At 48.4% G+C, this 12052-nt stretch overlaps 1 protein-coding gene across 5 annotated transcripts in view; it reads left to right on the top strand.

The window, feature by feature from the left end:
• The first annotated feature begins 6665 nt into the window (after positions 1–6665).
• Positions 6666–12052, top strand: part of LOC122389771 (membrane-associated tyrosine- and threonine-specific cdc2-inhibitory kinase-like) — a 9590-nt gene continuing 4203 nt past the window's right edge. Inside the window, exons 1-9 of one of the 5 annotated variants that reach the window (XM_043382123.1) lie at positions 6666–6869; positions 7829–7921; positions 8295–8442; positions 8783–8966; positions 9166–9367; positions 9693–9818; positions 9958–10308; positions 10800–10890; positions 11599–11743. In XM_043382123.1, the coding sequence (XP_043238058.1) occupies positions 7835–7921; positions 8295–8442; positions 8783–8966; positions 9166–9367; positions 9693–9818; positions 9958–10308; positions 10800–10890; positions 11599–11743 (1334 nt within the window). In that variant the 5' untranslated portion in view covers positions 6666–6869; positions 7829–7834. Of the gene's footprint in view, positions 7002–7828; positions 7922–8294; positions 8447–8782; positions 8967–9165; positions 9368–9692; positions 9819–9957; positions 10309–10667; positions 10891–11598; positions 11744–12052 lie in introns of those variants that run through there. The other 4 variants (XM_043382122.1, XM_043382124.1, XM_043382121.1 and 1 more) reach the window with 4 other exon arrangements.

Below are 12052 nucleotides of genomic sequence, written 5' to 3'. Positions count from 1 at the left end.
GACAAAATCCAGCAATATGCACATCATTGGAAAGAGCGTAATTTCCCAAACAAAAAACCCAAGTAACATTTTTCGATGGGGCCCACCTGGGGCCCACGGGACCCAATTGAAATTTGGGGCCCAATGGGGCGGCCCCTACGATTTTCTTCAAAATTTGCACAGACACTCTCCTGGGCCCCCTCTTCAATCTGGCTGAAGAAACCTACCGGGGAATCCAAAGGAAGGGGCCCAAAGAGGGCCCCAAAGAGGCCCTTTCTAAGTATTGCCCCTAATTTTGCGACCAACCCCGGCAATATGCACAACATTAGAAAGAGCGTAATTTCCCAAACAAAAAACCCAAGTAACATTTTTCGATGGGGCCCACCTGGGGCCCACGGGACCCAATTGAAATTTGGGGCCCAATGGGGCGGCCCCTACGATTTTCTTCAAAATTTGCACAGACACTCTCCTGGGCCCCCTCTTCAATCTGGCTGAAGAAACCTACCGGGGAATCCAAAGGAAGGGGCCCAAAGAGGGCCCCAAAGAGGCCCTTTCTAAGTATTGCCCCTAATTTTGCGACCAACCCCGGCAATATGCACATCATTAGAAAGAGCGTAATTTCCCAAACAAAAAACCCAAGTAACATTTTTCGATGGGGCCCACCTGGGGCCCACGGGACCCAATTGAAATTTGGGGCCCAATGGGGCGGCCCCTACGATTTTCTTCAAAATTTGCACAGACACTCTCCTAGGCCCCCTCTTCAATCTGGCTGAAGAAACCTACCGGGGAATCCAAAGGAAGGGGCCCAAAGAGGGCCCCAAAGAGGCCCTTTCTAAGTATTGCCCCTAATATCGCGACCAACCCCGGCAATATGCACATCATTGGAAAGAGCGTAATTTCCCAAACAAAAAACCCAAGTAACATTTTTCGATGGGGCCCACCTGGGGCCCACGGGACCCAATTGAAATTTGGGGCCCAATGGGGCGGCCCCTACGATTTTCTTCAAAATTTGCACAGACACTCTCCTGGGCCCCCTCTTCAATCTGGCTGAAGAAACCTACCGGGGAATCCAAAGGAAGGGGCCCAAAGAGGGCCCCAAAGAGGCCCTTTCTAAGTATTGCCCCTAATATCGCGACCAACCCCGGCAATATGCACATCATTGGAAAGAGCGTAATTTCCCAAACAAAAAACCCAAGTAACATTTTTCGATGGGGCCCACCTGGGGCCCACGGGACCCAATTGAAATTTGGGGCCCAATGGGGCGGCCCCTAAGATTTTCTTCAAAATTTGCACAGACACTCTCCTGGGCCCCCTCTTCAATCTGGCTGAAGAAACCTACCGGGGAATCATAAGGAAGGGGCCCAAAGAGGGGCCCAAAGAGGCCCTTTCTAAGTATTGCCCCTAATTTCGCGACCAACCCCGGCAATATGCACATCATTGGAAAGAGCGTAATTTCCCAAACAAAAAACCCAAGTAACATTTTTCGATGGGGCCCACCTGGGGCCCACGGGACAAATTGAAATTTGGGGCCCAATGGGGCGGCCCCTACGATTTTCTTCAAAATTTGCACAGACACTCTCCTGGGCCCCCTCTTCAATCTGGCTGAAGAAACCTACCGGGGAATCCAAAGGAAGTGGCCCAAAGAGGGCCCCAAAGAGGCCCTTTCTAAGTATTGCCCCTAATCTCGCGACCAACCCCGGCAATATGCACATCATTGGAAAGAGCGTAATTTCCCAAACAAAAAACCCAAGTAACATTTTTCGATGGGGCCCACCTGGGGCCCACGGGACCCAATTGAAATTTGGGGCCCAATGGGGCGGCCCCTACGATTTTCTTCAAAATTTGCACAGACACTCTCCTGGGCCCCCTCTTCAATCTGGCTGAAGAAACCTACCGGGGAATCCAAAGGAAGGGGCCCAAAGAGGGCCCCAAAGAGGCCCTTTCTAAGTATTGCCCCTAATATCGCGACCAACCCCGGCAATATGCACATCATTGGAAAGAACGTAATTTCCCAAACAAAAAATCCAAGTAACATTTTTCGATGGGGCCCACCTGGGGCCCACAGGACCCAATTGAAATTTGGTGCCCAATGGGGCGGCCCCTACGATTTTCTTCAAAATTTGCACAGACACTCTCCTGGGCCCCCTCTTCAATCTGGCTGAAGAAACCTACCGGGGAATCCAAAGGAAGGGGCCCAAAGAGGGCCCCAAAGAGGCCCTTTCTAAGTATTGCCCCTAATTTCGCGACCAACCCCGGCAATATGCACATCATTGGAAAGAGCGTAATTTCCCAAACAAAAAACCCAAGTAACATTTTTCGATGCAAATTTTGAAGAAAATCGTAGGGGCCGCCCCATTGGGCCCCAAATTTCAATTGGGTTACGTGGGCCCCAGGTGGGCCCCATCGAAAAATGTTACTTGGGTTTTTTGTTTGGGAAATTACGCTCTTTCCAATGATGTGCATATTGCCGGGGTTGGTCGCGAAATTAGGGGCAATACTTAGAAAGGGCCTCTTTGGGGCCCTCTTTGGGCCCCTTTCTTTGGATTCCCCGGTAGGTTTCTTCAGCCAGATTGAAGAGGGGGCCCAGGAAAGTGTCTGTGCAAATTTTGAAGAAAATCGTAGGGGCCGCCCCATTGGGCCCCAAATTTCAATTGGGTCCCGTGGGCCCCAGGTGGGCCCCATCGAAAAATGTTACTTGGGTTTTTTGTTTGGGAAATTACGCTCTTTCCAATGATGTGAATATTGCCGGGGTTGGTTGCGAAATTAGGGGCAATACTTAGAAAGGGCCTCTTTGGGGCCCTCTTTGGGCCCCTTCCTTTGGATTCCCCGGTAGGTTTCTTCAGCCAGATTGAAGAGGGGGCCCAGGAGAGTGTCTGTGCAAATTTTGAAGAAAATCGTAGGGGCCGCCCCATTGGGCCCCAAATTTCAATTGGGTCCCGTGGGCCCCAGGTGGGCCCCATCGAAAAATGTTACGTATGTTTTTTGTTTGGGAAATTACCCTCTTTCCAATGATGTGCATATTGCCGGGGTTGGTCGCGAAATTAGGGGCAATACTTAGAAAGGGCCTCTTTGGGGGCCTCTTTGGGCCCCTTCCTTTGGATTCCCCGGTAGGTTTCTTCAGCCAGATTGAAGAGGGGGCCCAGGAGAGTGTCTGTGCAAATTTTGAAGAAAATCGTAGGGGCCGCCCCATTGGGCCCCAAATTTCAATTGGGTCCCGTGGGCCACAGGTGGGCCCCATCGAAAAATGTTACTTGGGTTTTTTGTTTGGGAAATTACCCTCTTTCCAATGATGTGCATATTGCCGGGGTTGGTCGCGAAATTAGGGGCAATACTTAGAAAGGGCCTCTTTGGGGGCCTCTTTGGGCCCCTTCCTTTGGATTCCCCGGTAGGTTTCTTCAGCCAGATCAGTCCCACGCACAAGGGGGAAAAGCTCAAATTATTGAGCGCTCAAAATATTGAGCGTGTGACGTCAGAGGCTCCCATAGGCGTAATGCTGAGGGCTCAAAAAATTGAGCCGTTTCAGGAACACGTTTTGCAAAAGCAACTCGCAACACCTAGGGAGAAATGGCAACACCCTAGGAGAATCACTAATGATGCAAAACAGATTAGGCTTTCATATTTTTCACTGCTCAAGCTTCAATGATTGGGGGAACACCAATTTATAGGTCGAAATCTTACGGCATACCAGGATGACCTAAAAACAGGCCAATATTTATGTCGAAATAAAAGTTATTTTTTGTCCATTCAGGTTTTTTACTAGGGTTCTGTTGGAAAGAGCATTTTTCATACTACCCAAAATGATTGCGACTCAATTTCACATTACCCATATCGGAGAATATTTTTCATTTGGCGGCGCCGTTTGTTTATTTCGTCGCGACGTCTCCGGCCTCGTGGTTGTCGTCGTCCTTGTGTTGAAGGTAAGTTTTTATCGTTTTAGTTATACTTAGATGTTAAAAGGTACACTGAAAAGTTTGAATATGCTGTGATTTTAAATTTGGAAACACGTAAACGTCAATCAATTCACGTTTTCCTCGATTTGCGTGCAGATAAGTAACTGTCGACGAAAGTGGCGCCTCCGATATGATGTTTAGAAGGAAGGAGACACAACATATTTACGTGAAAATTTTTGTTTTTTAGTGGTCTAAGTGCTTCAAAGAGGCTGTGAATGTTTTCTTCACACAATTTTTCATTAGGTATGATGAGGTAAAAGGTAGTTTCAGTCTTAACTTTCATATAATTGACATTAAAACATATGATAGTCCACTGCTATCAGTGATTGAGTACCTTGATATTTGGCATTTCTTATTAATTTGAGTGTATTCTCTATCCATATGTCCTGATAGTAAGTGACAATACTCTGCCAATATGTTTCCATAGTTTTCACATTCATTTTCCAGTCCTTTACATAACATCACAATTTATAATCAACAAAACTCAACTCCTTCGTTGCTTCACAACACTGACAGCATGACAGACTGACAGTCAACTATTGTGTGTGTGAATGCTGAAACAGGATAGCCACTTTGCTGACTGGCTCATATGAAATAAGATAAAAATGATCCTTTATATCATTTCCATCTGGAGGATCGAAGTCAACGGAAAAGGAAGGCCACTTTTAAGCCTGAAGGTCTAGGCCGCCAAACGCCAGTCGGCAGTCACCACCAAATTTATAATAGATTTATTCATTATTATACTTTGAGACCCTTAGGTCACTGGATTGGCATCACATTTTCAGTTTCAATATAGTAAAGGTTTTTTATTTGTATGATGTGAAATATTTTCCTGAATCAGAATTTAATTATCCCTAGGTACCTGGTAGAGGTTTCGGATTTAATGCTCATTGTTGGTGTGCAGTCAGGATTTTTTGACAGGTCCAGATAGGGAATCCTGAGCAATTTTATAGTAAAGTGGTCTCCTTATAATCACCACACATTTTATCAAAAGTATTTGCAGAACTCATTCAATGAAGAATTTTATCAATGTTGCACCCATTTCTTAGACGACCTAGGCTGCATCTTTTTTAGTTCCTGTTGTATGACATATTTTCCATTTTGTTCCACTGCATAAAGAAAAAAATCGTTTGAGATCACCAAACAGCTTTTCTTTTTCTGGCAGTTCTGCACAACCAAGCGGTCGCTGGCGAGGACGTCGGCCGTCCTTGTGGGTAAGGTCATCTGCTCAGCCTTTGTGGAGATCAGCAAGACGTCACCAAGATGAAGACTTCGCTGGAGCAGAAGCCGCTGACCCGTGTCCGATCGGGCAGGTCATGCTCGACGGCACGAGCCACAACTTGAACGACTAAGTGACATCAACAACATGGTGGAGCAGGTGAATGAGTTTGGCGACGTGTTGTGCGACTGCAAGAAGGGTTGTCTGCGTGTTCTGGCCGGCGGAGCGGCGACGCTGCGCATCTGTGCTGGCGGTGAGCAGCTGGCCGTGGTGACCGCGCGCGCCCACATGCGCCGACAACCTGTGCGGCTTCGACGGCCCCGGGACAGCCCGATGCCGCCCACTATGCGACGCCGACCGCGCACTGTCCGCACGGCCACATGGAGGTGTGCCCGCGCCTTTTGCCCGCACGCCGCTACCTCGCAGCTGGTCTGCAACCACGCCGTCGCCGCCTGTAGCCCGATAACAAAACGGCTGTCTGAAAATGCCGCGTGTTCTTTGTGATGTTGCTACTGTGATGGTTGCTACTGCTGGTCTGAGACTCGATGTTTCCATTCGTCCTTTACATGTTAAGGATTTGATAATGATTAGCTTAGTCCGAGCTTAGGTCGTTTATATCATTTGTTATATGGCATATTTTGGATCAAAGCAGTACAACACTGCCTCCTGCTTTTGTGATGTATGCTGGCAAGACGCAGGTTCCGGTCGCAGGTCACCCGGTTCCAATGTGGTCGGGCTGGCATGCGATAATGTGATGTTGTTTTGCTCGTCTCTGTGTTCCACACTTGATGATGTTTGTGAATCTAACCCACATTGTATAGTATTTTTGTTTGTTTGCGGCCGATAGCCTTGTAAGTTGTAACCGTGGCAATACAGTTTTTCCTGCTATATTTCCTGCTCCAATATTCAAGCGTGGGTGGATATCTTTCTGTATTCACGTATTCCCTTCTTCCAGTACAGTCAGAGAATAGCAATACAGTATTCATACGGATTATTCAAGCCCTGTATTTGATTTTGAGGTGTGCCGAATCCGAAAGGCGACCGATAAAACTACTAGCGGAAAATGTGACATGATGCCATGGGTTTGTGAAAAGTTTAGGTACCACGTAGCATTCAACTTACTGCATTTCTGTTTCAACTCAGTTTAACGTATTTCAACGAACATAACATCAAAAATGGCAGCCAGTACCGGCTTCACCTGTCACGGAGAACGCTCAAAAAATTGAGTGTAGATGCTAGCCGGCACTCAATTTTTTGAGCGCCAGCTGACTGTCGTCTGTCGTGGCGCTCAATTTATTGAGTATCGCGGTCCCGAACGACAAGTGGCGCTCAAAAAGTTGAGCGTCTTTAGGGCATTTTCTTTCCAAAAACACCGATATGAATTATCACGGCGAGTGTTCGAGAAGAAACCTTGTTGCTCTCTCTTGCCATTGATACCTTATTTGGATACGATATTTGCCGTAGTGTGACGCTAACGGCATTGTAAAATACCATCGTTTCGCCTATTCCTTCATAATGGGGCCCGCTCAATTTTTTGAGCGCTCAATTTTTTGAGCTTTTCCCCCTTGTGCGTGGGACTGAGATTGAAGAGGGGGCCCAGGAGAGTGTCTGTGCAAATTTTGAAGAAAATCGTAGGGCTTGTTTTGCCCGCGAAACAGAATCGTGAAAGCGTGACAAAATAGAACGACGCTAGACGATGTGCAGCGGTCCTACCAAATAAGGTACGTAAATATTTCTTATTTGTAATTTATTTTTGTGTCTAACTTAAAAATAAATCAGATAAAATTGATCGGCTCACTTTCGTCTGATAGAGAAGTGCATTTTATTTGTGCTTTTGCTTATTCAGTGACAAGGTAAAGCAGCATCACGACGGCTATAGGGCCTTGACGACAGCAGTCAAAATTAAAAAAAAATTGAAGTTAAATGATTCTAAGTTCTAACATGCTTTTGCAAAATGATAGCTTGAATCCTTACCTTTACACATAAGCAAGCATGATGATTTATAGCAGGAAGTGTGCCTTTTTTATATGAGCAGATAGTTTCGGGCTTATTGACAGCTCGGCACTGGCTTAACTCTCAATGACCTCAATTTGACCACTTAGATAGTCAGCTCTGGCTCCCATAATCTACATTGCATGATTTTGCACAAAGTTGATCGCATTATTATCTTGATTGGCTCTTTTGATAATCGATAAAAACACCAATTAAAATAGTTGCGATTCATAGATCTGTGCAGTGGTGGGAACTGGGAAGAGCCTACAAGTCATCAGGCTGGAAACTTCACTAAGAGGCCGTTATTATAAAACAAAATCTGAGCCTGCTGCAAAAGAAGACAGAGGAAGTATTTTCATTAAGCATACATGTAGTTTTATAGTAATAAGCTGTTTTGTTTTGCTCAATATTTATTTGCAGCAGATGGCCAAATTTCATTTTATTATATTTTCATATTTCATTTTATAATAAGTATGACAGAGTTCAGTGCACTGCAGCTGATCCCAATAACCAAGCAGATGATGCCTCAGTAGGCTCATGTGCTGCGTGGCTGGAGCAACCCAAACCTAGCACTTTCAATGTCAGGAATTCTGTGTTCTACCAGTGAGGCACAGAACTGGAAAGACAACCCCCAACCCCTTGGATAACTTGCCATAATGAACAAATTAATAGTGACTTCTTGTTTCAGGTCACAATGAATGAGAGCCGAACCAGTGTTATAAGCGCTCGACCTGTGCCAGTGTTTGAAAATGCAGTTGAAGGATTATTCAGCACTAAAAAGGTAATAAATCTGACTGACTGCCTGGTAATGCAGCAGTATCATAAGCATCAATTCATTTGTAAACATACTAATGAATTATAGCTACCTTCCACTTTCTTACTTTTATTTGTTTAAGAAAAGAATTTTTGGGCTGAGTATATTTTGTCACTTCTAAGCACCTATCTCATAGTTGTTCATGAGGTCCTTGAGTGTCAATTATTCTTAACGTCAAGTTCTCATAAACTTGTGGATTGGATTGCTGTATCATCATACAGGATTTGGTGGTAGATGATATTTGTAGCTCATTTCCTTTTTCATTTCATGCTACACATGCACTCTCTCCGATCTGACCAAACCACGAGCCATGACCCTATTTGTCCCTCTTGTCTACCAGGCCCGGGCGCAGACGGAGCGCAAGTACCGCCCGCCGCCGCCGCCCCACCCGGCACGGGTCCGCAGCACTCTGAGCCGCCGCCGCGTCCGCTCCTGCCTGCCCGAGGCCGGCGCGGTGGCTGTCTCATTTCGTGACCACTCCGACTCGTGTAGGTGACTGAGAAGGAATACCTATCGGTGTTCAGGTAAAGTCGAAAGACTTGGATTAACATAAAAAATAAGCATTTGCTTTACTGTGACAAGTCATATACATTTGCAGCTTTGTACCATAGAGCTATGTCCGTTGTTGCTCGTCCTCACTTGTGTGCATAGAACGAGTCAATGAGAACAATGATTTTTGTGGAGTTCTACAAGTGCATGTTTTGCCTATGTTCCTCACTTCTTTCAAACTCAAGCCTACCATTTTCTGTACCTCCTTGAACCCTTCGGTCATCGTCCTGTTAAACACCGACGGATCGACCTATTAACACAACTTCCTCCGTCCGACAGCGGTCCTCACCAACAGTCTGTACAACACGGCCGACCAGCTCACCTACCTGGACCAGTGCTTCGACGAGAAGCGGCTGATCGGCTCCGGCTGCTTCGGCGAGGTGTTCAGCGCCCGCAGTAGGATCGATGGGCGCATGTACGCCATCAAAAAGTCCCGACAGCGCTTCAGGAGCGACGCCGACCGGTAAGGTTCAGGGGATGGGGCGGAGAAGCTAGCGTGGTGCTGAGATACGGCGGTTTTTAGATGATCGATATGACGTAATTCCTTTTCAGATGAATAACAATCTGCTCAAAATGAGAAATTACTGCTATTCTCCGTCACTTTGTTCCAGTCGACCAGTTTGTATGACATGCGCCGCTCACCCCTCCCTTCCGTACTGCAGCCGGCGGCGTCTGGAGGAGGTGCGAAAACACGAGCGCCTGCCGCCACACCGTCACTGCGTGGCGTTCCACGGCGCCTGGGAGGAGCGCGACCACCTGTACCTGCAGACAGAGCTGTGCGCCACCTCGCTGGCTGATGTGGCCGACACGGAGCACAGCATACCCGAGTCCACCGTGTGGGCCTACATGGTCGACCTGCTGCTGGTGAGTACCTATTTTGACGGTGAAGGGGAGAGGTTAGACAGACTGTTGATCTGTGAGCTAATGCCTTTGCCTGGAAATAGTTTGTGTGTATTTTTAAGTACTCGTAATTTTTTAGTCCTTTTCGTTTAGCTTCTCTTTGTTTCCATTTTTCGAACGATTTAATGTGGTTTGGAGTTAGCATTTCGGATGCTTTTGACTTAATATTTTTGTTTTGTAAGCAGGCGAACTCTCTTAATTGTTCTAGCCCGCACTTGTTCATACAAGGTCATATGATTCCTTGAACACATATTTCATGACCTTGTTTGATCGCTGATCTCGCTCTCAGGCTATCAAACACCTGCACGACAATCAGCTGGTTCACCTCGACATCAAGCCGGAGAACATCTTCGTGATGCGCGAGGGCTACTGCAAGCTGGGTGACTTCGGGCTCGTCATGGACCTCTCCGGCTCGGTGAGTTATTTCCACCGCTAACGGCTGTATTTGTGAAGTGTTTTAAGTGGTGGCAGCGTTTGCCGTTTCCACACTTGTCTCGCTGTTTTTGTAGCCACAATGACAGGTAGCTCGTCGTCTCACCGCTCTTCTCCCGCAGCGTGACCTGGACGACTCGGACGCCATGGAGGGCGACCCCAAGTACATGGCGCCCGAGCTGATGACGGGCCGGTTCTCCGCCGCCGCCGACGTCTTCTCGCTCGGCCTGACGCTGCTGGAGCTGGCCTGCGACCTGGAGCTGCCGGCCGGCGCGGCCGGCTGGCACCAGCTCCGCTCTGGCCAGGTGCCGGCGCCGCTGCGGCGCACCCTCTCCCCGGCACTGCGACACGTCCTGGAGAGGATGCTGCACCCGGACCCGGCGCGGCGAGCCACGGCCGCTGAGCTGCTGCGGCTGCCGGCGGTGCGCGCGGCGCGCCGCAAGAGGCAGCTGACCATCCTCTGCTGCACCGCGGTGAGTCTCGCAGAGGGGACAGGGGAGGGAGGGAGGGAGAGAGGGACGTGGTAGATGTTGGGTTGGGGATGATGAGTCGGGAGCCGAGACTGATAAATGCTAGTGTTGCCATATTCTCCATGCTTTGTCTTAATACGTCCTAAACAATGAACATTGACTTATCACATTTAAAGTCAAAATATCTCTGTATCGGTGCAGGCAAGCTAATGACACTTTGCACTTTTGACCTTTGAGCCATTTCCGATGCTTCCCGCTCTGGCTTTGCCTGTCTGCGTTCTTTCTCACATCCTTGTTGGGTGGTTCCGTTGTATGTAGTCCTTCGTTGCCAGCTGACCCGCTGTCTATATCCCCGTCCCCAGATCAGCACACTCCGCGCAGTGCTGTCGCGGCTGGGCGCCAGTCTGGTGGCCAGTCTGGTGTTCGCTCTGTGGCTGCTCTGCTGGCCCGTCCGCTGTGTCACTCACTCGGCACCCGGTGACTCGCCCCTACAGCCGGCACCGGTGGCAGGCACGACCGACGGACCCACGCCCCAGTCCAACGGAACGCCGGCTGCCTGGCTCGAACCCGCCTACAGCGATGATGGTGAGTGCGGTGACGTGGCACGATGCCGATGGAGTGCAGCAATTATCCCATGTAACATCAGGCATCGGTGGTTTTTGTTGGTAATGTAGGGCTGTAACCATTTTTGTCCATTCACATTTATATAACTATCTCAATCATTGACGCATGCATGTAGATAATGCGTTCCCCTCGCCAGACCATTTGCGTTGTGTTTTATTGATGTCATGCTCGTATACAGCTCATTCTGCCGTGTTGGCTTCCCACGCGGTTTGGTTTGGTGTCCCCTATGACGCTAGATTGGTGCTATCGGTGTAGTTAGGCCACTATAAACCATCGCCACCCTTTGATGTTCGTCCATTCATTGTCTACTGATGATGTGGGCCGGCTGTATGAGTAACGTCAGTAACGTACTCTAATGACGTGGTAGGGTAGTAGCGTCACATGCATCAGTTTGTGTAGCTGTGCGAGTTACATGAGTTGGCCGGGGCTGACCGTGGGAGTCTGTGACTGAGTCCAGTACCAGGTGTTGTGAGTTGTGACTGTGATTACTGGTTGGCATAGGTACCGAACTGTGACGTGATATCAGCTACCTTCGGTATACTGTGATATAATATAACCATATAAACTAACGTCAGTCTCAGTACCGATGATGATGACCGTATACCAGCTAACGTCAATAGTGTATGACGTTTATTTGCCTGACACCAGCTGCGATTTTCCACCCCTCAGAGGACCCGCTGAATATGACGGGCGACAGTCTACAATCTGAACTCGGTCTGCTCAGCTCCACGCCCGAGCGGGTCCCCGGCTCAGCTGCCTCCGCCGCGCGTCATCAGATGAGCCTGAGAAGGGTGCTGCTCTTCAACGATGACCAGTGAGTGACGGGGCTTGGGACGTCAGCTGAGCCACCTGTGCGGTGTGTATGTGATAGAAATGGTGAGGTGCTAAGGGGCATGTCGGTTGCGCTAACGTAGGTAACTATTGACACTGATAACAACAGGCTGTGTGCAGTGTGATCCGACTTAAAGCTTGTTGCAGATCTTTGGGGTCCTGCAGGCGTCTGAGGGGTTGCGGAGGCGAAAAGCTGAGGTTTTGTGGCTTGTTCAATTAGTGCGGTTTAGGATTTGATGGCTTACCCTGTGTTGGCGGTCATTATGAATATGATTAGCAGGCATAATTGGAT

The sequence above is a fragment of the Amphibalanus amphitrite genome, unplaced genomic scaffold (assembly GCF_019059575.1).
Source record: "Amphibalanus amphitrite isolate SeventyFive unplaced genomic scaffold, NRLGWU_Aamphi_draft 000371F_arrow, whole genome shotgun sequence".
Lineage (NCBI taxonomy): Eukaryota > Metazoa > Arthropoda > Thecostraca > Balanomorpha > Balanidae > Amphibalanus > Amphibalanus amphitrite.
This window is presented reverse-complemented; position numbering and strand designations above follow the sequence as displayed.